Raw genomic sequence first — 27255 nt, forward strand, 5'->3', positions numbered from 1 at the left:
TGTGGGTGACTATTCTGTTGGTGGGCTTATTGTAAATAAATAAATACATACTTACACCAAATATCATCTGCCTAGCCTTTTTCCAACTATGCTGGGGTCGGCTTCCGGGATAACTGCAGCTGAGTACCAATGTTTTACAAGAAGCGACTGCCTATCTGACCTCCTCAACCCAGTTACCCGGGCAACCCTATACTCCTAATTATACTTACACCTAATGATTAATATACTTAAATTCTTCTCTCGCAATAAGAAGTAAAGTGCCATTTTCATTCTCATAAATGTGTTTATATTAAAGTTTAAGCTGCGTGCATTGAAAAACAGAGTATAGATAACTTTCAGGCCATTGGAACTGTGTTACAAGTGTGTTGAAGGCTTACCATGGCAACTTTTTTTATAGGTGGACACGATCGACGCCCGATGACCCCACGATTTTACCCCTTTTTCCTTCAGTTAATCGAATGGCAAATTTAAACAGGAACAGCACATAAACCGCCGTCTCGACCCTCAAATATTGTTCAATTTGCAGTGCATTCATTTCATAATACTTTGAGACCCGAAGCTTTAGAATGGCCACACTGCCGACTTTTTAGTCGGATGATAGCTCGATCGGACACTTGATAAGTACCTACGGAAATGTATTATGGGAGACGGACTTAAACGATCAGGTATTTGACAGATATAAGATAGAATCAAACCTTTGATTGAATTATTGACTGAAAATTAATGATTTACGACCTACTGTTTGCGTAGTCGGCACGGTGCGGGCAGGCTCAATATTAAATCTGAATGTAAAAAGCTTTTAAAATTTTTGTCAAGGAGGCTAGACAAAAAAGAGCTTTGATTATTTTAGTATTCTAGGCATAATTGCTCTTTAAATAGTTAATTCTGAATAGTCAAAGGCTACCCACGCAAATATTCGCCTTTTGACTTACTTCTAACCTTATATAAAGATTCAAAACGATCTAAACTGAGAACTTACAAGTAACTAGGTATTCACAAACAAGAAAATTCAAATTGCTCCGTATTATAATGCCATAGGTCAAAGGTAAAGACAGTGGAACATCTGGCTCCAAATAAACTACCTACATTTATATCAGAATAGGATAATCTCTCTTAAGACAAATTAAATAATGTTATTATTTGTGTGGTGGGCAGTACACCTACGTGCATAATGCCTTATTCCCATTGATCCGTACTTTGGAGGACCCCTAATATATCGTTGGGTAATCTTTAAAATACAAAGGAGATATCCGAATGAAATGACCTACAGTTTGAAGAATGTCCAGAGCTCAAAAACTCATCTCCGGTAATCGAGCCACTATTGACCTGTAACTTCCAGCGTACCGGAGAAAATAGTTTCTAAATATACTTTATACCTATTCAACGAAGAATTTTCAATCACATATTTCGCTATTGTTCGTGTCCAAACGGAAATGAACAGTAATATCAGCGATCGCTAGCTTTCGACCCATGACCGCAAAACTGGGTGAAAATGCAACAGTATGGACAATTTGGATGAAGTTTCATATCGCAAAATGTTCCCTCGTCGCAGTGTGATTAAATTACGCGTTCAACTGTTTTTCAACTGTTCATCAATATTATTTGAATAAATACCGTTTTATGAGCGTGTTTTTGTTTGTGTAATAACGTTTTTGTTTAATCGTCATGATGTATTGTGTTGTTATATCATTTATATTTTAGTTGTTATATTATTAATCAACCTTTTTTGTATTTACTGTTCATGTATTTTTTTAGTTAACTATCCTCGTTTTATGTGCAATCACAAAGTTTTCATTTTAAACTATAACTTATTATTACCTAAATAAGTCGTAGAAGTTATTTATGTACATATTTTTTTCCAAACGATACCTCATTGTGATTGTGTTAGCCAATAAGCCCGCTATTGTTTTTATTAGGTAGTCAGGTATATTATATTTGGTAGACGAATAATGAATAGAATTCTGTTGCTTTTATTACAAAGGAGGTCGGGTATACTTGACATAATAGCCTAGTTGCCACGCAAATGAAGCTACCTATTACGTACCGATCAACTATTATAGCGAACTTTACCACAGACTTGGGGGCAGTTAAAGTTCGGTACAGTTCGTTGATGGATCACCACAAAATTAAGTTTGAACTTGAAGGGTTGGTTTTTGCTAAAGTCCAGGGAACTTGTTTGTAGCAAAAAAGGCCATCGTGATACTAATGCCCGTTTTCACCAACAATCTCTTAACGTTTCCCTAACTAAGTGTCACTTAGAATAAGGGCTCCCCCAATAATAAAGGTTATAAGGGACACTTAAACTTTGGTGAAAACGAAATTCGTATTAGGTGTTCCCTAAATGCTCTTAGGGGATCCCTGAATTAAGGTATTTTTTGGTGAAAATGGGCATGACTCTTTAATAAGTACTTAACAAAATAAACTACGCAAAACATTGCTAAGCACTACTGCACTTAAAAAAGCAAAAACTCTTGCAGGAGCAAAAGCCTCGAAGAATTTGAATCATCCTCATCCTCCGAGCCGTTTTCCCAAGCATGTTGGGGTCGGCTTCCAGTCTAACATTTGAATAACCTTACAAAAATTACATTGGTGACTCGTCGATGACAACGCTACGTCATGGCCTCCATAGTTCCTTTATTTTAGATCCACGTATACTTCAAAGCTGTTTCTAACAATACATAGCGCATCACGTAACTATTAGTACGCCACCCTCGTCACTGGGTAATCCTAGCCCAAGTACGTAAGCTTTCCTTTGTCATTTGAGAGGAAGTTAGTACCAAGAAGACCTTCAATGGACGATTGGCGTACGTAACCTTCACCTACGTAATATCAAAATGTAGGTACACGACTGTACTACTAAAAAGGTAGATATTATATAAATACCAACTTCATTTATTTTTGGATTGAGCTGAGAGAATGAAAGGTATGCGGGGAAAAGGCATCGCATAATATCGCGTTAGTACTATGGTATTTTTGCTCTGTATTTCGGTCTAGGCGTAGGTTGGGCGAAATAAATATTTCGGAGTAAAGATCTTCCTATATACCTATGATATCGAATTTCATGGAAATGAAGATACCTATTTATTTGAAGCTGCCTGTTTCCTGTGGTTTCACCCACATCCCGTGGAAATTACGTCGTTTGGATAAAAAGCTTTGTTACCCGGATATAGTATACCCATTACTGAACCTCCGAGATGAACTGCGATTACCTAGAAAACGCTCTTTAAACTATTAATATAATTAATATTAAAGCTAAATCAAACTCCGGGAACAATTACACCGATAAATAAAAATGAGGTTCAACACAACAAAGGTTTTGTTACCACAAAGTTCCTATGACATAACTTTGTCAAGTCTGTTCAGTTAGTGAGTCTGTAGACTTTGCCAACTAATATCAGCCTAATTGTCTATAACTAGTCGAACTCAAGCTTGGCTTGTGACATACATTTGAATAGTTATAACTATGAAAGCTAGTATAAATGGACTTATTAGAACATTGTTCATTAGTACATATTGTTTTAGGTTGAACATTCAAGGATTTCTAGCAGTAATTCAGTTACAAACCGTTCGGAAAATTCGTGGTAAAGGATGCAGTTCGTGTTTTAATTACTTATGACATTATTTTCTTTTGGTTGTTGTAAATCATTGGTGTTCAAGATATACTTAGAAAGTACATACAAACTTAGAAAAGTTGCATTGGTACTTGCCATTGGACACCTTGAGGAAACCTGGACTATATAGTCTGAAATTACCAACCCGCATTGAGCAAGCGTGGTGATTAATGCTCAATCCTTCTCCGTGTGAGAGGAGGCTTGTGCCCAGCAGTGGGACGATAAAAAGGCTTTAACTGTTGTTAATCAATCTAGAATTGAAATCCGATGGTTTTATCTCATGGTTGGTAGAGAGTGCATGGTGGTTGCAATTGGTATTAAGTCCATAATATACCTCGTCAAAGACACAGTTATTTACCTGTCTCTTCCACGAAGAATTCCCACTGACAGTATTTCATATACTTAGAACTTCTTGGTAGAGAAACATCGAAGCCCACGCAACTTTAACGGTTCAAAGAGCAATTATATATAATAGCAATATTTTAACAGATAATAGAGCAAAGAGAGAAGACTTAAAATAATAAATGGACGTCAAAATTGATAATTATCAAGACAGATGAAAATTGAATTCATAAGCTTTATTATGGCGATTGGTTTATGAAAGAGAATCCAGTTTCTTATTGGTGTTTTTTACAAAAATAGATAAAGAAGGTGCCTAATTTTTATGAAGCCAATATACATATTACTTACCTGTTTGTTTGTAACGTGTTCTTCTTTCAGTTCCGTGAGGTAACATGAATTTCTTGCTCTTTTTGGATGCTAGCCGTTCTGCCGAGGTATAATCGGCGTCCCGTGGGAACTACTGATCACAGCGGGATAAAATATAGTCTATGTTACTTGGGAAGAACGTAGCTTTCCAACAATGAAAGATTTTTGAATGATTTTTCAAATCGGTTCAGTAGTTTGGAACCTTTGCAGTAGGTACAAAGAAACAAACAAAAAAATGTTTCCTCATTATTATATTAGTAGGTATATATCAGGAAGCTGTAATGAAATGAGTAGACGGGAATATTAATTATGCCCAACAAGTCACAATGTAATTTTGCATACATTTTAAATCCTACAAATGAAAATTTGGGTTGAATGTTTTATTGTTCTGTTATCCAACATATTTTTGGTAGCGTGTATTTAAACAGTTCATTAAAATATTCCCGGAACATGCAGACCATTTCGCAATTTTGGGCTCATTAGCAAGGTATATTGTTTATGGGTAAATTTAAAAATATGTTGGTAAAGCTGTATATGTGTATGTAAAAAAGGCTGTAACAGATAGCTGTATATTATGTATTTGTGAACCTACACCACACCACTTATGTATAAAGTAGTCAATGATTTGGGATTTAGTAAATAAGACGGTAATACGCAAACACAGTAGGTATAAGTATATTTGCAATGGTTCACTGCAATGGGCAATGGTTCAGTGATGATTTTAATGAATGAAACTCATGAATTAGGATGTGAAAAGAAATGCATATCCCATGTTCAACATCCTTTTATTTAAAATGCTAGATTTGTGATTATTTACTCTATTCATGATAAGTTCATGGTAATATTGAAGACAGCCACGGCAGCTCGCCAGTATTCTTGAAATTCTGCCAGTCGTACAGAAATCTTCCAACAACTATTAGTATTAACGCTAATAAAACTAAATTGACTATATTTATTGGACTTATAGGCATTACATCATCTTCTCCACAGATGTTTCCCAGTGGTATTGTGCTTATCTGAAATGAAGAAAAAAATATTTTACTAAAATTATTTAAAATAGGTTCAATTAGGAAGGAAAGGATAAAAGTTAGATGAATTAATGTTTCCATAACTATGTATATTTCGTGGAAAAATTATTAGCCATTATTTTTTCCCTTTTCCTCCTTTTAACCGATAACAAGAAAGTAACAACGTGTTAATCTTTCGTAGCTTTCGTCACAGTCTCTATAAGATATCTTAGTTTAACAGTCATATTTTTGCGGAACATCGTAGAAAAATGAGCAACACTTTTACTTTACATTCACAGTTAAGGTAATCTTAATCGTTTGAAATATTCTAATCAGAGTATAACTCCATATACATTTAAATCAAATTGACCTATATATAATTAAGGCATATATCACTTAATTCGGTACGCTTAAATCTACAAATGGGATCAAAAGCAACATACGGGTTCTTTACTACGTTTTCAATTATTGGAATAAACCATCCTTTAGTTAAACATCAAAGCATTAAGATCCCCAAGGATCTTTTACAGAATAAGTATATCTTACATACAGAATTTTATTAAAATCACGTTAACAAAATAAGTGCTATCAATTTTGGACTTAAAGTAGGCCTGTCCATCTTAATTTCAATACCAGACCTCTTAATTGGTTCCATAAAGTGACATAACCTTTGTTATCAATTTAGAAAATATTTATTATTTGAAAACAATGTTTACGCCTCAGATTATAATTACTTTAATTAAAAGAGCGAGACGAAGATATCGCTTGTAAAACAGATGAACGACTAATATATTCATCTCTTTCTTTCAGACTAGGTTTTTACCTGAAAGACACAGAGAGAAGAAAGAGACTAAATGCCAACAAGGCTGTGGTCTTGGACTTCTGGGAGTTAAAATCTTATGTATTTATCTATGACATAAATTAATGCTACTTTTAGTCGTAATTTTATAACTCAGGTACAGGTTCACCTATCCAAACCAAAGGATAGTAGATGGTTTATGTGAAGTTTTCAGTCGATCACTCAAGCGGTTTTTCGAAACATTTATTATTTTTTTTGTAACAAACTTACAATCTTTATCATTACCTACGTTAAAAACTGAAGTTAAATCTGTTTATGAAAGTCAGAATAATTAAAAGTAAACATTAAATTCAATTAAAAACCTTTTTTTTTTTTTGCTAATAATAGTTGTTTATGAATCAGTTAAGGTATTTATTTACACAGATATTTACAATACATATTTACAATAAAAATCAAAAACTATCCTAGTAAACAAACAACTAAAAAGCGTCAAAACCTTTTATAATGTACATTTACGTTATTTTATTTAACTGTTGCTACATAAAATATTGAAAGGGAAACTATTTAGCCCCAAGATAGTAGCTAGATGAAATACAATTGCAATGCAATACAAAGTTCTGCGAATTAAATTGTCACTTAAACTATGGAAACAGGCAAAATGCAGGAAATATGAACTAGTGCGTTGACTAACGAGAGAACATTTAAAATATGAAAATAATGAAGTAAAACATTTTCAAACGAGGAAATTGCACACCTTTTTTGTTCGTTTGGAACCTCATTATACACATTAATGTTATAAAACTAAATGAAACTGAATTTTTGTGATGTCGAACTTTTGTGTAGAAACGGCTGAACAATACTGAAATAAAGATAGATTACAAACTAAGAAATGTGTTAACGCTCGGATGCAGACATTATAATTTACCTTATTCTATTACGGGTTACGGGTCTTTAATTTCTACTAATTATTGTTTGTGCTACACTTTCATATCAAAGTTCCATTCATAATTATTTAGTGATTTTTTTTTTGGTGTCTTTAAATCAATATCTTTTATTAAAATTAATCGTCCAAAATTGCGTAAACTTTGACAACAACAATCAAGACACAACATTCACTGATTTGTATTATTTCTTGAGTTTAATTCATTCCGGAATAATTTTATCTTTATTTTCTACTGGAACTGACAGGTATACAAACACAGTACCTGGCAACTACTGGATCCACGCCTACACTCAACAACCTTTATTAAGATGAAATGCCCGCTGTGCGGAAATGTAGCGAGACGCGAAACCACTGCGATATTGCAGTCATTTATATATACTTGGTTGTACGGACAATATATGTATATAATCATGGAGAACAAATTGACTAGCGGATATGTCATAATAACGCAGAGTCTCCTAAGAAAGCAGCGGCGTCAAAATGCGGGTGTTCTGGAGATGAGGAACGTTACTAGCTGTAACCTCATACACCTTCTTTGGAACCCGAAAACTTGTTAGTTACTATGACTGATCGTTTTGATACGTAATATTGACCTACAAGAACGCGCCTGGCTTACCTGCCTTATGGCATCTCCATCTTTCTTTCCTCCATGTATAAAATGCTTGCAGCTTTCCTTACGAACAGGGTTTCGAATACAGAACTGATTTGATTTATCAATTCCATATGACAGCATCCTAAATGTCAAAGTATGTGACCCCTAATCGATTTAGATAAAACAATTTCCCGTAAAATATCAACATTTCTTTCTTGAAAGGTGAAATGAGAGTAGGTAAATCAACTTACCTGTACAAGTGATGTTTTTTTATCGCTTGATTTGGAGCATCTTATGTCGGGTAGGTCCCGAATCACTCTCTTATATTTGAGCAGTAGGCTTTGAAAGCGGGGTATGTAGTGGCAGTCGCACCGCCAGGGGTTGTCACCCAGGTACACATGCATTATGTTGTTATTATACTGAAACGCTTTGTCAAAAGCGTATACAGGAATCTGAGGAAGAAAAAGTACGATTAGACATATATTATATTATTTATTATTTCTTTAACCTTCGAATAGGAAATCATCAAAGTACTCCTCCCGCTGTGAGTGTCAGACTCTTACTGACTAAAACCCACTGTATACGTAAAGGGCTTAAGAGGGAACATGGCCCTGATACATAATATACCGAAGCCGCGCTTTCACACCATCCCGCAGCCCTATATTATTTTTAATTCTAGAAAACAAACGCTCCTATTTTTTACTATTTCAAGACACATTTAGAAAATTTAAAATAAATATCTCTTGAAGCACAGCTTTGCGATTTAATAAGACAACCGAGTCGTGAAGATATTGCGTCTAATGCGATTCCTATGCAATTTCTTCAGGAAGGAAATGTCGCAAGCACGTATCTACGTACGAACATATTATTTGCTATTCAATATAATTTGAAACTGACTTCCAAGAAACTGACACGTGATCTTTAACAAAGCAAACGTGACTACCTGCCATATTGTCAACGCACATCATTTGTTGCGTTAATAGGCTCAAATGCTGAGGTCATTGTATTAAAAATATTTAATTTAATATTATAGCTTATTTATGTCAGCCGCAACTGCACAAGAAACCACTACTTAAGCGAATAAGTTCTTGAACCTACGCGTTGACGTATTAAGGCAAAAGGACCGCTTAAGCAAGTTAGGTGTTAATTGATAATCACTGACGACCGTTCCCAATTTTCTTTATTTACTTGTATGGGATGGGCCTGTTGGCAAAATTCGATCTTGAGTAAGCAAATCAACAGATATATATAATAGGGAAAGCCCTATAATAATCAACAAATACCCTAAAAAGGTACCAACTACCAACCTGTTTCAACAGATTCCCGCGAAGACTCAACACCCTAAAAGTGGAAAACCACTCCGTGCCTTCTAGCTCCTTGACAGCTGATATGCTATTGTTATCCAAATACAAATCCGCAAGTTTTCTGTACTGCGGGTTATGCACTATGGCTCGAATTGTACTCAACTGAAAAGAAAAAACATACTTTTATTACACGAAAATCATTACTCTAGAAGAATACGGAAAGAAACGCAAAATATTTACACTTAAGTTAATAATGGTGCTGACCTAGATTTGTTATTGATGAATTAAGTAAATGTATAATGGAGCGTAATTTTATTAAACACTAGCTGTTGCCCGCAACTTCGTCTGCGTAGGCAATATAGAATAGTCAAAATACTACTTATCCCGTAGGTGCATTCTTTCACGTGACAGTATAATTAGGATTATTTATTTATTTATTTATTTTATAAATTAGGTACTTCAACGACCTATCCACTGTACAATTAATAGAAGGTTGTTTCACATGCATCACATCATGGTGAACAAGTCACTTACAGAAGTACACAGCACTTACATACTAAATTTTACAAAGCTACAATTTGAACACTTTCAATCATGAATGTTGAAGGTAATGGACAGTTAACAATTAATCTAATTTATTAAAAAAATATATACCTATATATATTTAGTGGTAGGGCCTGATAATGAGTGCAATAGTAATTGGTATGAAAATTTCAATTAGTTGGCTAGGAATATATAAGTCTATAAGTATAAGTAATAAGTTAAGTCAGTTACACAGCGCCCGGATAATAGTAACTGACGGTAGGATGGATAATTATTGAGAGTTGATTTGGTCTATATTATTAACACTAAGCACTAATTCACTGTATTATTGTCACTTGTCTTTAACAGTTATCACCTTCTAACAGTCTATTACTTTCAATAGCACTTTGCGTAGGTTTATGCACTGATTTCTTAATTATTTTGCGGAGCAACAACAAATCGCAGCGTAACGTAAAGTGTCACCCACACAATGAGGATTAGCACTTAGCAGTCGCATAGATTCATTGATCAAGGTTGTGTTGTGGATGTGACCATTTATCTAAACAAAAGAAGTAAAGTTTGTGACGTTGTGAATATCTCTGGATCTAGTCAGCCAATTTGGAAAATTATTACGTATGGTGCGTAAGTAATTTTCACAGGAAACAGTTATAATCTATGTCTATATGCTTTGAGTCTGACAAAGCTGTCATTTGTACATTTTGTGCAGCTGCTGCGACTAATCAGAAGCCAGAAAGTCTGTCAGTTTCACCATGGATATCGTCTTGTGTAGTGAGACTGGATTGAAGATAGGTAGTCGCTCCAAGCAAGATATTGGTACTCATATAGATTCGGTGACTGGAAGGCAACACCAACATAGTTGGGGAATACCTGGATGGATGATAAAATGAGTCATCATCATCAGCAGGCGCATAGGGTAGGATAGTTTCACTACTGGGGAGAAACACTTGTATGACGGGGATTTTCTGTGCACTTACTCACTATGGTAAGGCTGACCCCACCTTAGGCGTGCGCGATCCTCGGGCGTGTGAGTACCGCGGGCGTCGCGAGCACGCTGCATGAACGTCGCGTTTTGCTGCCCTGCGGCATGTGTGCAAGCGACGCGCTCGCGGCGAGCACGCGGCGCTCGAGTTGTGTTCTTACCCCTTCGCCCGCTATCCCCGCCGCCCGCTAAACGCCTTAGCAGTTAAACGTCAAGGAGAGAGGCGCGTGCGCGCCGCGAGCGCGCTGTAGGTAAATGCCGCAGGGCAGCAAAACGCGACGCTCACGCAACGCGCTCGCGACGCACGCGCGGCGCCCGCGCTACTCACACGCCCGAGGATCGCGCACGCCTAATGTGGGGGAGGCCTAAGCCGGGACTCCACCGAAATGTTTGCATTAGTTCACGAATAGGCTAAATGTACGTATCTGTGAGAGTCCACTTCATGTGTTCGTACTTGAAACCTGCAGTTTTGCCAAGATTTTCAAAATGTACGCTTGCAATTTGTCATTTCTTGGTGGAGCCAACAAATCGAAAGAAACATAAGTGTTGTATACTGTTCGTCACTACCGCACACCGGGAAAATTTCGCTCTTGCGGAGGACGAATGTAATTCTGATGGTACTATTAAGAACACTTGCTTAGCGCAGAAGCTGACGTTGGCAGGTCGACTCTTTTGACTTCTCGAATAGGATACCGTTGGTTTTTGTGCAATGCACACCTGCAATGCATGCTGGATTAGGATAGGATACAGGTGGATAGGATTTGCAACAGCGAAAATTCTGTCTTTGTGATTGAATGACATCAAACGTAGTTTTATATAAAAGGTGTTTTTTTAGACTTGGCTCGGGTGACCAGTGTATTTGCGATCAGAAGTTGAAAGTAAGCATGTCTCTGGTATGCGACGCGCAATTTGTACGTTTTCAGACGCATAAAGCATTTTACGTGTGTATGGTATTAAATCGGGAAAGCTCCCATTTCTTATCTGCACTTTGTATCTGGGCTTGTTCTTAAAGCTACAGAATCCTACATTACCCACCTACCTCACGCTTAGCAGCGCTTGCGAGAGACAGATCCTCCTTTCTTCTAGGATTAAGTTTACATATTTTGCATCAGAAAAAATAATTAAGGTCTACTTAATACTACTCACTCAAAGTAATTTGTTTTAATGGAAGTTTTTTAGTGGAAGATAAGCTAAACTATGTTTATGAAAAAATCCTGATATGAACTCCATCTGTAACTTTAAATGATAATTAATTGTTATACTGAAGTCATCATTTTTGACATAATGTTCAAAAAATAATTTAGATGGCACCGTTTTAAATTTGGCTGAGAACTATTAATTTTCCTTTCATCAAGGTAATAATTATAATTGGATTTTGATGTGGCACGGCAAACTGACAAACACTATTGAAATGACTATCGAAAAATTACACTACGTGTTAAAATATGGTGAATTACGGAAAATACATAACTCCATCTGTTGAAATAAATCCTCTATAAAGAATGTATGGTAATTTATTGTCATTTACCACCTCGCTCCTTTGACAAATTTTATGTATTTTATTTAACACAGATTACCACAGATGGAGCTACTTTAACCTTGGCTAAACAAAATTTTCATATTTTTTTTTCTTCCGAAGTTACTTATGAAGGTGTGATTTTCTGTGTAAAGGTTAATAATAGGCCGATCAACTAATATAAGTACAACATTCAAATGTACAGTTTTGACAAACAGATTGCGTGTCGTAATATTTTACATCTTGAATTCACAAAATTAATCATATCTTTTGATAGAGTGAATCGATTTCGATGAAACAAAAACTAAGTAATACCCCAAGTTACGTAGAATTTTTGTATATAAGCATTGTCTGCATTGAATTCTTAGTTTTTACGTGAATCCCGAACGAACAAACAGATAAACAGACAAACAGACAAAAATGATGGAAATGGGTTCTGTTAGTTATCCTTTAACATGCTGGCTATTTTTTTTGTCAATTTCTTCAATGTACAAAAATTACTTTTCTACAGATTTATTATATGTATAGACTAGACTACTTCACAAGAGCAAGTACATACCCTTTAGCTCAATATTGTTACGGAATATATTACCAAATAATTCGAACTATGACTTTAGTTACATATACCCACAAAACAATTATCTAGGAACTCGTGGAAATAGATTTACAAATTCGATAATACTTGACTTCCACATCTGGGTCAATTAAACCTAAATTAAGTTGGGTCGGCTCGGCTTGAAGCCGCAAATTTGATCTGCCAGAGACGTCTAGATAAATCTCAAGATGAAAATTACAATCAATTAACTAACATTGTTAGGAAATAAAGCACTGTTTCTAAATCATTAATTTAAGACTACCATTTTATCAGGACATTAGAATATCGAGATACAAAAGAGGTAGAATATCACAAAGCCATTCAGCGAAGACCAAACTTAAAACACTTGAATTCTGGGTAAAACTAATTGACATGAAAACAACAATAGCAAGTCCCAATATAGCTTTTACTACGCAATAATGTTTATGAACTGCTAGGTTCTTCAAATGGCCTGAAAAATCTACGGCATACAATAATATTCTTTTAACTTCACTATAGGAATTTTGTGCGCAATAAAATAAAAGTTGTTACTCTATAAGGCTGGATATTATAGCTGGTTTTGTAATAGTCTTCCATACGGGAAAAATACTAGCTAAAACATTTAGGTTAAGACTAGGCCAGAACTCTTATGACATAATAATATGTAATGCAATATCCAATATTATGAAAGGCAAGCCCCAGACAAATTAGATGTCTGGTATTCATAAATACGTTGACCTAGGACCACTGCCTGGAGGCTATTCAAATATTGGTTAGGTTGGGAATCATAATTATAAACAAGAGGGGTTAATTTATATAATTTGAGCATCGAACTTAATAACTAATATTTTATATACATATTCTTGTTACAAAGCAAGTGAGTTAAGGTATTAACACTGCACAATATTAGGAGAATAGAAGGGATTTTGGGAGTAACTGTGTCAAATTAACATGTAGTAGAATGGTTGCATCCTACTGGCCTACTGAGTACCTCCAACTACCTATATATAGATAAGCGTAATATCGGGTGGGTCGTTCACAATCACATCAAATGAAAAGCGTTTATATACTGGTTAATATATGTCGATTAACACAAAGATAAAAGAAAAATACGTAAAAATAAAAATAAAAAAAATTTTCAAACAAAGTAAATAGAATTAAAATGTGTGAAAATTAGAACACCATATAAATATAGAAATTCTCCCTTGAAAACTGACAGCTGTCAACTGATCAAAACATTCGATACTTCTAACTTTATCTCTGCTTTACACATGATGTTGTAAATTATAAAAACGAAAAATGACTCCTGTGGTTAAACCACTGAATGGATTAGGTTATTTTTTTACAATTCGCCGTAGAACATCATAAAGTATATACGATAGGATTAAATGTGATTGTGAACGACACACCCTGTATAAAGGCCGAGTTTAGAGGTAGCCCATTAGACAAGCAAAAAACTCTAATTTCTATAATGAAGTGGCTAACAGTCAACTTAAACAAAATAACATTTTTTATTTATTTATTTCTCAATGTTTTACCATAATTTACATACTTTTTGAGTTCTCAACCCATTTACACTTGACGCAGGTTCGAGCTAAGAACAATAATATGTAAGGTAATCGAGCAAAAGTCACGTTCACGCAATCTTAGGCCTATTTTTATGGAAGTGCGTGCCTAATGATCACAAAGAAATGGTATACTTGCTTTAACTTTGTTGTCGTACACCTGACCAGATATATGTATAGGTAGGCATAAGTTCCTACTAATCTAGCCAAGCCTTATAGCCTATACTGTCGGCCGACTGTTGACCCGATGGATGGTTGGAAAAAAATATTTCTTTTCGAAAATCGTGAATTCAATCAAAGTTTTTAGTCAGTCTGATACGGGACAAATGCCTGATCGTTGTTACGTATGTATGTAATTTCTATTCATTTTCATAGTGATTTATGAGCCTCTAGACCAACTATCGATCGACTAAATGTTTGTAGTGTGCGCGTACTCTTAAATTAACAGTTCTTGCGAGAGAACATCAACGAGACTAAAGGTTTTCATTAAAGATTTTAAATAACGTAGTCAATTGCTCATCGATTTTCAACTGCAGACAATGCTTACCTATTATTTGACGCCAAAACTACTGAGTCGTTTTAAATGAACAATGGTACCTCCACAGATAGTCTAGAGAGCTAAGAAAGGACACAAGGTAACTTTTTGTCCAGATGCTGGAAGTCGGCCCGAGTTGCGGGTAGAATCGCAGAAAACAGATAGTATTCAACTAAATTAAATCACAACTAGTGTTTAAAGAACTCTCAACAGTCCGTTTTAATCAACATTACTAACAATTTGCTTTGTTTTCTGTTGATTTAACTTTACAGGGCTTCCTTTAGAAATAACTTAAACTTTCACCAAAATATAATAAGTTTATGAAAACTTTGAAATATTTGTAAAAGTTTCATGTAAGAAATTATTATGAAACCCGAAACTAATTAGCCTGGGCCATTAAGCTTTTGGGCACGCCAAATTAATGGTGTTTATGTACGGAAAACGGTACACTGTTGATGTCGTTAATGACTAAGTCTAATAATAGTTTTACCTACTAAAAATTAGGACTACACGGCGCAAGTTCACCCACAATATAAACGACATTTTTCTTAAAAGAACTGTTTACTGTGAATTTTCATATTGAATTTTCAAAGTAAAAGGTTTTTTTATTATAAACATACATTTATGTTGTCGGTGAACTTGGACCACAACTAAAATAAAAATAAAAAAAAACTAAAAAGCACGCTTGTCATGTATTGTCATCAGAACTCAGAGCGTGTGCAAAATTTCATCTTGATCAAAGACCGGGACGTAGATCAAGTTAAGATTCCAAGATTTTCTTACATACGTAGTTAGTTAGTTACAAGTGATGCTAATATAAGCGTGTTAAAAAATAACACTTAAAAGCAAAGTAGACATTATAGTAAATTAATTTTGTAGTTTCCAATATAGTGGGGTCGATTTCCAATCTCATTTGCTTATTTGATAGTTTATATATCGATATTACATTCAAGTACTACTTGACGTGCTATATTTTGTGCTTAATTTGTTCTAGTAGAATTTAATTAGTTTTATATTACGCTGTATTATGAGAGTTCGCAGAATTAAAACGGAAAATGTTGTTTCATTTTATAAAAGTAAAGTAATAAAATTAACACATAGGTACGTTATATTTTAATTTTAAAATATTTTATTTGTTCATTTTCCAACGACTTTGAGAAAATTATTTTAATTTAATACCTTTAACAATTGTTAAGTCGTTTTCAGTGTATTTAAAGTAACGTTATTAATGGCTATTTTATACCACCCACAAGTGTTTCGTGAGCTTCCTGTTGGGTAGGTGAAAACAAAACAATCAATATTCATTAAGACTCAAATAGTACATAACGATAAGGCTAACCTACACAATAATTTGGCAGTTTATACTTACCAAGTTGAATCGTAACATTTTGTCGGTTTAATAACTGCTGTAATGAGCCTTATGATTATGCAGATAATTTCAAAGTCCGTCTAACATTTAGATCATTTATTTTCTTTTTACATATTTTGTTAGCAATTTGCTCCCTCACTTATTTCTCATAGGAAATAATTACGGAAAACTAATAAATTCATCTAAAGCGCTGTGAAATATTTTTCTTTTTAAAACTTATCACAACCTGACTCAAACCTTTTAATTAGTTTCAGTTGTTTACCAGCGCGAACGCTTTAATTTGTTCCTAATAGTTTCTCATTTTATCATAGTGAATCAATAACAGTTTATTTGCAACGAGCTTTTAAATTATTTCTTTAGTAATTATAAACTCGCAGCGGCATCAAACGTTGCACTTAGACATTCAACTGTGCGAAAATTTCCGACCAAAATACGAATAAGTTTATGTTCAACCATAATCCATGAACTGATGAACTGACTATTGCACACATGACAATAGGTATGTCGTTTTAGCTTACAAGCAATCCCGACTACAATAATATGATGAATCTCATTAAATGGCAATGAACAACGTACAAATCCTATACATAAAAATAAGTCTTTATACTCCTTAAAAAAAATGGGGACAATGAAAACACTCAGCGTGCACCCTTATTACATTTTTGAGGATCCAATTGATATCTTTACCTTTACCAAGAAGGTTAACTCACATTTTGATTGATATGACTTCTGATATCAATAGGGAGAAGGTATAGCAATCGGTATGTAGGTAAGTAGATAGATATATTCTTTATTGTGCACACCAATTAAAAATCAACAAGAACAAACACAAATTTTGAAGTCGGTGACACAATGGGCGGTCTTATCGCTAAAAGCGATCTCTTACAAACAACCTTTACAAGTACATTACATGTAGCTATTGAAGGTAGAATTATACGCAGATGATCATATTAATTTATGAGGTTGTGCAATTTGACATTTGCAATTTCAGGTTTGGGGTAAAGATAACAGTCATTTATTCAAAGTAGGCTGAAAATGAGAAATTTTTGAAGGTCAAGTTTACAAAAGACAGCACCCAAAGCGCCCGCCCGCCACCACATCCTACGTGTTTTTGGTGGGAAGATGAAATGGTGGTACATACTCTATAGTAACACAATTCTGTCTGTATGGTATGGTGTACACAAAATGATAGAGAGAACTATACGATTGAAACATCGGTAATTGTTTAAAAGTCATTTTATTTCGACCACGCCGCGCCGTATCGCAATGCTCAGAAACTTTCCATTCCTCGTCAAAAAGCATCTATTTTCGTTAGAGATTTTGTTCTTTACCTGTCAGATTATTTCAAAGGTAAAATTAAAGTGCGATTGAAGTGAAAATGTTATGTTACACGAAACATCAAAAAATCTTCGTACCATTTTACCTTGTTGCCCTCTAGCCGGAGCGTGGTGGTGTCAGGAGGTAAGGCTGGTGGTGGATTCTCCAGGTCTTTGTTAGAACAGTTGACGGTTATAAGAGGAATGATGGCCCCTGCAGCGTTAGACACCACGTGCGTCATCGTACACTCGCATGGATCTGGACATGTCTCGCGGATCGTCTGTTGAAGATTTCACATTATTATTTTCATATAGGTAATGTAAAACAATAAGTTTAGTTACGAAAATAATAATGTGTGCCGACGCAAATTATACAACAAATCCTGCTAATTAAGTATGCTAATAGTACATAATTAATGTTACTCGAGCTACATTATTGGCCGTTATTATAGACCAACTAGGTCAGGAGCTTTTAGCCATTAGGAGCCGACCTTACGTCACAATATTCTACATTGTAAGGACGGGTACCTAAATAAGCTATCTACAATTAAAACCCTTTCCAGGAACCCTTTATGTACCCAAATATATAGTATTTAGTTCTCTATGAAAGGCATTATGCCCATATGTATCTATACTAACGTAAGTTTTCTTAAAACAACTGTTTAATATGAATTTTCACGTTCAAACTTCAAAGTAAACTATAGTTCTAAGAAATACGGACGTAGGTACCTATATGTTATCGTAGAACTTGGGTCTAAGTAAAGCAAGCAATCGTAAAAGTTACAAACAAAACCTTGACTATAATCAGCAATTTACGTAATCGACTTTAGCTGCTAAACATTGCAAACATTGGTCGTGAATTAATTAACGTATGTTGAACTTCGCCAAAAAGTTGAGGCGAAAACAATGGCAATTCGAATGAAAACTTTTTATTTATTTTCTCAATTAAGTAGCTGTTTATATAAAACTTGATTTGTGAATGCCAAAGTTTAAGTCGCATGGCTTCTTGTTTGGCAAAAACAATTACCTACTGCCGTTGTAAATACGTATTTAATTTACAGAGTTTCTTGAAAAACTTCTTTCCATGCAGAGAAAAATCTATACCTTTAATATCATCATTATTATTTGTATAATCAAATAAAATGCATGTATTTGTACGCTTCAATGCAAGACATAGATGGGCGAATAATATTATATGTACTTTGAACCACCTTCTTAAACCTATGTTTACAAATAAAGATTTCATTTTCATTATCATTTTGATAACGATCTATAATCGAAAAGTACACATTTAAAAAAAAATTGCAGCTACCGTCGGAAAACTTTGGAGCGGGAAAAATAAGAAACTAATTACGAAGTTTTCAGCAGCAGTTTTAAAACACTCCACTTTAAAGTTAAAGTTTGGTAAACCAAGTTACTTTTTTTGAGTGCAAACAGCACTGCGATCAGTTAATTGAAAGGTTTAACTACAAATTAAGAGAATCATACCTACCGGTATTACTTATCATTTATTTAAGAAAATAAAATAATTTTTTTTTTTTCCTTGTGGGTAGTTGTGACAGATAGACGTATTTTTATTGCTCCATCATTTAATATTTATTTAAAATTAGTAATTCTATTAATTTTGTGATTATATGTATTAATTTGGCTATATAGCTCACCTTCGCTCACTTCACTACTATAATCACTCCTTTTCACAACACTTCCTAAACATCACAAGCATGGACAACAAACTTGCACAGAGCGTGGTTGATTTGGAGAAATTCTTCAGTTCCCGAATGCAGGAGTATGAAAATAAGCTGCTGAAGGTTGCTGCTGGCAGTGCTCCTAAACATCCTGACCTGGCTTCGCTCTCATCGGAATTCCTGGAGTTCAAAAGTTTTGTTTGTCAGACACTGAAACTTCTGAAAGCACAGACTGAGCTTCTTTCTCGTGCCCTGGACAAGCATGAGACTGCTATGCGTAGGAAGATCCTGCTGTTCCACGGTGTTCCAGAGAAGGCCAACGAGAGGCTCAATGAGTCTATCCTGGACGTCGTTGTCAAGCGCATGAAGGTGGATGATGCCTGCTTGGACATTTTTGAGGTTTGCCATAGACTTGGTGCCTCACAGGGTAAAACCAGGCCTGTGCTGGTACGCTTCAGGGATATGGAGCACCGTCGTGTTGTCTGGGATAACAAAACCTCACTGAAAGGCTCAGGTATCACGATATCTGAGTTTCTTACTAAGACGCGACATCAAGTTTTTGTTGCTGCCCGGAAACATTTTGGGATAAGCAGCTGCTGGTCCTCGGAAGGGAAGATCATTGTCCAAGCAGCAGATAAGTCTCGCCGTAAGATCTCCACTATGGGTGAGCTTGATGATCTCATCGCATTGTTTCCTGCTAGTGCTGATGCAGGGACTGCTGGAGGAAGTACGCTGCCTTCAATGGCTAGCATTTCTCCGCAAGCTGCTGCCAAGAGGACGAAGACGCTGAGGAAGGCGCGTCGCTAAATGTATTTATCTTGTTTTTTCTATCCTACTTTCCGCTTTAACCTCTTTACTTTATAGTTCTTTTTCGTGTGTTATACTTTTTGTGAGTGCTTAGTCGGTACTTATTCGACCAAGTTCGGTTTTGTTTTTATTTCACGCCGGTAGTTAGCTAAATTTTATTTTTCAATTTTATTTCACTTCACATTGTTTTGTTTGATTAGTTTGACATTGACAATGACAGATCAATTTGACTTTTTGTTGTCAGTGTTGTCACCTTCTTACTTTATTATTTTTTTTTTTAATTTGTAGTACCTATGTTATTCCCATTTAGCTTAATGATGTTTGTCCTTATTTTGTGTTGCCACCTTCATTTATTTATTTTGTTATACTGTTATTCTCGTTTTCTAACTGATGCTATTTTTTCCTTCAAGCGTTACATAGCGTATTCTTTGTGTGTGGCGTGTATTCTCTTCTCTCCTTACTGTTTGTTTTACTAGAGAGCGACTGGGTGAGTTAAAATAGCCAAGAGTTATTGCCAATTTTATTTTGTTTTGTTAATGTACTTTTTTCTTATTTTTTAGTTGCGTATTATTATTTATATATATATATATATATTATTGGTATATTTTTATTTGAATATCTATGAGTGATTTCAACTTAGACGATAGTTTTTTCTCATGCTCTTCAACTTCCAACAGTTTTGTCAGTGCGGATGGCGACTTTTCTGCTCCTTTGACGTTGGGTGATCAGATCTCCTCACTTCTGTCGCCGTATCCCAATAATTTCAATATAGCCCACATAAATGCTCAAAGTGTTCCTGGTCACCACTCCGACCTTCTGGCATCTATTGACAGTGTGCATCTTGATGCTTTGTTGATTTCCGAGTCTTTTTTGAAACCTTCGCTTCTGTCTGCTCACTATGCCCTCCCTGGTTTCGTTCTGGTTCGGAACGATAGAACAGGAAAGGGAGGTGGGGGCGTTGCCATGTACTTGCGGGCTGATGTCCCGTATAAGATCATCAGTGCTTCCCCTTCACTGTACTCGGAATCAGCAGAGCATTTATTTCTTGAAATTATCCTAAATCACACCAAGATGCTTCTTGGAGTAGTCTATAGTCCGAACCTCAACATTAATTACTTTGACATGTTGGATTCGCTGTTGAATGATTATTGCCCTTTGTACGAGCATATAGTCATGATGGGTGATTTTAACACTTGTCTGTTGAAGGATGACAGTCGAGCGCTTAAACTTAAATCTCTTCTTTCTTCTTTCAATCTTAGTATTTTACCTCTTTCTGCTACTCACCACTTTCCCAATTGTACTCCTTCCTTGCTAGATCTTATGATTGTGTCAAAGATCAGCAATGTTTCTTTTCACGGACAGCTTACTGCTTGTTTTTCCTACCACGATTTCATCTTTCTATCTTACAGGATTCGTCCTCCTAAGCGAAAGCCACAGTACCTTTTCCTTCGGAATTACAAGGGCATTGACTTGGAGGCATTGACGCGTGATGCTGATCTCATTGACTGGACCTGTATTCTGGAGAGCACCTGCATCAACGAAATGGTAGACTGCTTCAACTCTAAATTAATACGCTTGTTTGATAGCCATGCTCCTATTCGTCGTATTAAAGTTAAGAATATTCCGGCTCCCTGGCTCACTCCTGCCATTAAAGAGTTGATGGCCAGTCGGGATAGGGCGAAGAGGAGGCTGAAGCGTAGTCCATCTGAGCGCAACCTTATTGCTTACAAATCGTTACGTAACCGCTGCAGTCGAATGTGCAGAGATGCTAAGAGACGCTACTTCCATAATTCTCTCGATAATCGTAGCTCCTCCGAGGTTTGGAGATTCCTAAAATCGATCGGTATCGGAAAGGCTGCGGCTGCTTATAGTGGTGACACTGATGTGTGTGCTCTTAACAATTACTTCTCCTCTCCTCCTGTTCGTTTGGCTGCACACGTCAGAGCCAGTACATTGAGTCAGCTGGCCAGTCTGCCGTTGCCTGATTGTCCTCCATACGAGTGGTGTGCTGTGACCTCCGATGACGTGAAGAGGTCTATTCTCGCGATTTCATCTAATGCGGTTGGCAATGACGATATATGCTCAAGAATGATATCCCTTACTCTTTCCTCTGTCCTTCCTGTTTTGACTCATATTTTTAATTTTTCCTTATTCTCCGGTTCCTTCCCTGATCTGTGGAAAGCAGCGATTGTCATTCCTTTACCCAAAATCCTACATCCTATTGCTGTGACAGATTTTAGACCCATCTCAATCCTCCCTTTCCTGTCTAAAGTTCTTGAGCATTTAGTTCACCGTCAGTTGTCTGCTTATATATCCAGAATGGACCTGCTGAGTCAGTTTCAATCTGGCTTTCGGCCTGGTCACAGTACTTCAACTGCATTGCTAAAGGTCACTGATGATATTCGCCTTGCGATGGAAAACAAGTCTCTCACCTTACTAGTCCTTCTTGACTTTAGCAGTGCATTCAACTCTGTTGATTTTGATATTCTTCTCGGCATTCTAAAATCTCTCAATATTTCCCCTTCCACCCTAAGTTGGTTTGATTCTTATTTAAAGGCCGTTCACAATTTGTCCGCCTCGATAACCTAACCTCTGGCTGGTGCAATCTCACTGCGGGTGTACCTCAAGGTGGCGTTCTCTCCTCTCCTGTTTTCTATTTTCATTGACTCTGTCACTAAGGTCATTTCTTCCCACTTCCATCTCTATGCAGACGACTTGCAGCTTTACAGACATTTTCCCTGTGCTGATGCAGAAGCTGCCATTGCTGCCATGAATCGTGACCTGGATGCGATTGGTGATTGGGCGCAGTCCTTTGGACTGCAAATTAATCCCAGGAAGTCTCAGGCCATGATTATTGGTAGCAGATACATGCGTAGCAGGCTAGATGTTGCGTCACTACCACCGCTTAGTTTAAATGGGGTTCAGATCGACTACACTAATACAGCGAAAACCTGGGTGTTATTCTAGATTCTAACTTATCGTGGTCAGCTCAGGTCAATGAAGTTAGTCGCAAAGTTCACTACACTTTTCATACGCTAAAATGTCTTCAACACTTTTTGCCCTTAAAAACCAAAATTTCTCTTTCTCAGACTCTCATCCAACCTATTATAGATTACGCCGATGCCTGTTATCTGGATGCCACAGAGGAGCTTTTAAATAAACTTGAGCGCTTGCAAAATCTTTGTATTCGTTTTGTCTTCAATCTCAAAAAGTATGATCATGTTTCACAATTTCGCAAGGATCTCAAGTGGCTCCCTATTCGTCTTCGCAGGAACACTCGCATTTTGTGTCTTCTATTCAATATCCTCTTCAATCCTAAATCTCCTTCGTACCTGCGGGAACGTTTCTCCTTTCTCCGCTCACCTGATGCTTCCTGCAGGACTCATCTCAAATCCCTACTTAAAATCCCTTCCCACTCCACTGATTTCTATTCCTACTCCTTCACCGTGCACGCTGTACGGCTGTGGAATAAGTTGCCGCCTGAGCTGAGGAGCTGCCAAACTGTTGCATTATTTAAACGCAAGTTGAAGGAACACTATCTTTCCTTGTCATCATAGATGCTTATAGTATTTAGTGTATTTATATATTTTTATACATATATATATATATATTTTGATATATATTTTATATATACATATTTAGGTTAAGTTAGTAATTATTTTATGTTAGTTTTAGCTTCTTTTCTTTTTACGCACTCTATCTGCATCTCTTTCTATTCTAACTCTCTCATAACGGGCCAGCTGGAAGAGATTTCTAATGAAATAAGCTGTGCCTTTGTACTATCTTTTCTATTTTTCTTCTTCTCTGTATTCTGTGTGTGTGTGTACATAAATTGTTAAATAAATAAAAGCAGCGTAATTGTCTCCTGAACTATGCCCGCATAGATTTGAAAAAAAAAAACGTTTTTTCTGTAAGTACCAGAAAATAAACTGTGAGCTTAGTATTCTAAATGTCATATTTTTCTTCGACAGCAAGCGTAACAATATTTTTTCCTAAAGTGACGCAATAGGATGCACAGCAAACTCGTGTCTAATTTACTCATCATAAATACCACATGACATGTTCACAATTTACTATTTCAAGATCAGTCTACTAAATCCAAAATCTTTCTTTACAATATGACACATTTGCAGACAAAAACAAGATAACATCGAATTTATCGGATTAAGAACACTGATATTCACACGTATGGAATTCACAAATCTCATATATCCATTAAAACAAGATTGATAGACGGATAAACATAGTTTCTAAGTATTGATCTGCATAAACTTTTGATATCTGAATCTTATTTAGTATCTTATCTAATTCTGAGTAGGAGATGTATCGAAAACACGTCGCACGTTCATGATACGTCTTGATAGATTTGATTCAAAACCAACAGCTGTGGTAAATCCTCAAAATTACATATGTACTGACATACATAGAATATGCTTATCAACAGCAACATAAAATGCGACTGTAGTCAATACATACATATCGCTTTTGCTGACCTTAGTACCAAAGATTATCAAAATATGTACATACAATAGGACAAACACAAATAAGAACTGAAATTGCATGACAAGTTACTTAAATTATTTACATAGCAACAAGCAAACTTCCGACGACACAATATCAATGCTTAAAATAGCAAAATTGTTCTAGACAATACTTTAAAGTCAACAAAGTATTTACGGCAGTATTCATAAGTCTTGGATAACACTATTATACAGTCATAAAGATTCCAAAAGTCTAAATGCGAACTCTTTATCATAAACTGCTTAAAGATTAAGAAACATTATTAGCAGATTAGGAAGCAAACAGCGAGAACAAAGCGAGCGACTATTGTCTTAATGAAGTAATGCCCGAAAATGTGAACATTTACATTTGTTTTATCGGAAGATATATAAAAGGCCTTGGCCAAGGCCTGCCAGGCCTGCAGGATTGTTCGAAAAAGTTGCCGCGGCCATGGTACATAGGGCTTTTTTTTTCCGACGTTAAAAATCATCAAATGACCCCTCCCGCTGTGGGTTAGCAGCGGTGAGGGAGTGTCAGACTCTTACTGACTAAAAACCGTCGTGTTCCGTCATAGGCCTTTTGTGTACCAGGGCCGCGGTATCTCTTTCGAACAACCCGCAGCCCCGGCAGGCTTTGGCCCTGCTGGGCCCCGCTGGGGTTGCTGACATCTCTTTGAGGAGCGCGTGGAACAACGCGCGCCGTCGACACGGGTCTGTCGTCTAAGAAGACAAAGAGACGATGAGCCACCCGAACTCACCGCCCACAGACCCAAGCCTACGGTGGCCGGGAGTCATCTCGCGACACCCGGCGCCCATGGTGTCTACCTGGTCCAGCGCGGCGGCCGGGATGAGAGGTGTGAACTCTCTGGCGTTCCGCCTCCTCCTTCTCGAGCATGACCGCTTCGCAGAAGGAGGCGACGGCATCCCATTCCCTCTCGCCCCGGACCATGGCCTGAACCACAGTGGGAATGGTCATTTGATGATTTTTGACGTCGTTAAAAAAATGTATAAACATGGGTTTCAGTAAGAGAAATGTCACGTTAGTATATTTGGAGAGAATTGGTCAACATACATATGTATGTGTACCTCTCGTACTCATACAATTTGTTATCTACGCACGGTCTTGTCCAACGGATTACGGACAGTCCCAATATTCGGTCTATCCCCGGACTTGCTTACTAGAGATTGGATTTTGAAATCAGCCCCATACAAGTTATGACCAATTATTACCTCTTATAGTAAGCAAATGGACACATAGATAAAATATTGCAAACGGCCATAAATGAAAAATAATAAGCAATAATAAGTTCCATTAGAATCTAGTAATTTGTTTTTAAAATCAGGGATTTATCACAATGTTACGTAGTCTTATCGAAACAGAAGTCAAGGCCATACTTATCGTGTTACGCAGCATAATTATTATACAAATCATAACTTTCTTTATGTTTTAAAACAAAACTTTTAATTGAACACAATTGCCTATATTTTGTGACATCGTTAAAACTTAGACTGATAATAATTAATCACTACGAAGCTCGGAGTTTTTTTTTCTAATTTCTTCGCTATTGCTAAGCCGTACCTTGTACGATATTTTGAAAATCGCAGAGTTGAACTTGAAGAAAACTTTATGCTAACCACAAATTCAGGGTCCATTTTGATACACAAATTCGTTGAAAACAATGTTAATCGATGACCTATGAGAATCCAATTCGGATAATTATGTTAATGATATGATAATCCAATTGGATTCCTCGTAATTGTAATTAACCATAGACTTCAAAAGTGTTAATTTTTGTAGCAAACAACGTCTACTAAATGTCAAACGATAAAATGTAACCTTCTTGGTTCCTCTCCATGAGACCAACTCTTTGGAACCGAGCAATAGTTTGACGTTTCGAAAGAGCTTTTTTAGGCAGGCCTATTTGAAATAAAAAAAAATTGAGTTTAAGTTTGAAACTTACTTTTATAATATCCATGACTTTATTCAGTGGCTTCCCTCGGTACAGTTGTTGGTGACACACTAGTTCATCATAATCTACGATTTTTCTTCTAATTGTTCCGTTTTCTGGCTCCATCGCCAACCAGTCAAGACCTCCGTCGCTGCAGTCCCAACTGTTACCTGCCAGTCATTAAATCACTTAGTAAAGAGTTATGTGGTTTAAAGAGGTTCGTACAGGCTCAACCAGACCACGGGACTATAGAGTCTCGGATTTTTGGAAAGCGAACGTGGGGCAGAAGCCAAAACGCTGAAGCCCTTTTGAAACAACTTTAATGAAATGGTGACACAAAACCGACGATCATCCCTCATACAGGTTTAATATTAACAGGTCAAACATGTCGACAATATTATTTCAACCCAAAAACAAAATATACATACTTTACAAAAGCTAAATTATGAGTGGTTTATGTTTTTGACAAGCTTGTTGCTGTTGAAGTGGTCATAAAGTGTTTCAAAATTTATGACAGGTTCCCAAAAAGTGTGGTACTTAAAAACACTGATTACAAAACAATGGTGCTTTCTATTGAATGAATAAGTAACACATGCTTGAGCCCTCGTGAAATCATTAAAAAAGTAATGTAAAAAGGCACGTTCTCCATTTGTACAAATAACGCTTCATTGAACTTTGAACCTTACGCTCGTACAGTTTCAATTCATTATTAGTTTCCAAGAATTTCTCGTATTTCGCGCGCTCTACTTGAAAAAGGAACACCGTTGACACCGAAGTGCATCGTGTCAACTGATATTATTATCAAAGACTTTTAACTTGAGAACTTGAAAATCAAGAACTGAAATATCGAACCAAAAGTTTTTATTAAGAAACTTCTTTGCTTTTAGTTTTCTAGTATCGTTAAAAGTTTTAGCAGTTTCTTTTGTAGTCAGTATCCTTGCTCAGAGAAAATGG

General features: G+C 36.2%; 1 protein-coding gene across 1 annotated transcript in view; it reads right to left on the reverse strand.

Annotated features, from left to right (window-relative positions):
* Nucleotides 1-5087: 5087 nt before the first annotated feature.
* Nucleotides 5088-27255, reverse strand: part of LOC110374766 (protein singed wings 2) — a 48917-nt gene continuing 26749 nt past the window's right edge. The window contains exons 5-9 of the mRNA XM_021332626.3: nt 26314-26471; nt 17469-17642; nt 8968-9126; nt 7912-8112; nt 5088-5335 (exon numbers count right to left, since the gene is read on the reverse strand). Coding sequence (XP_021188301.3) covers nt 5153-5335; nt 7912-8112; nt 8968-9126; nt 17469-17642; nt 26314-26471 — 875 coding nt within the window. The 3' untranslated portion in view covers nt 5088-5152. The remainder of the gene's footprint in view (nt 5336-7911; nt 8113-8967; nt 9127-17468; nt 17643-26313; nt 26472-27255) is intronic.

This window comes from Helicoverpa armigera, chromosome 8 (genome assembly GCF_030705265.1).
Source record: "Helicoverpa armigera isolate CAAS_96S chromosome 8, ASM3070526v1, whole genome shotgun sequence".
In the NCBI taxonomy this organism is placed as follows: domain Eukaryota; kingdom Metazoa; phylum Arthropoda; class Insecta; order Lepidoptera; family Noctuidae; genus Helicoverpa; species Helicoverpa armigera.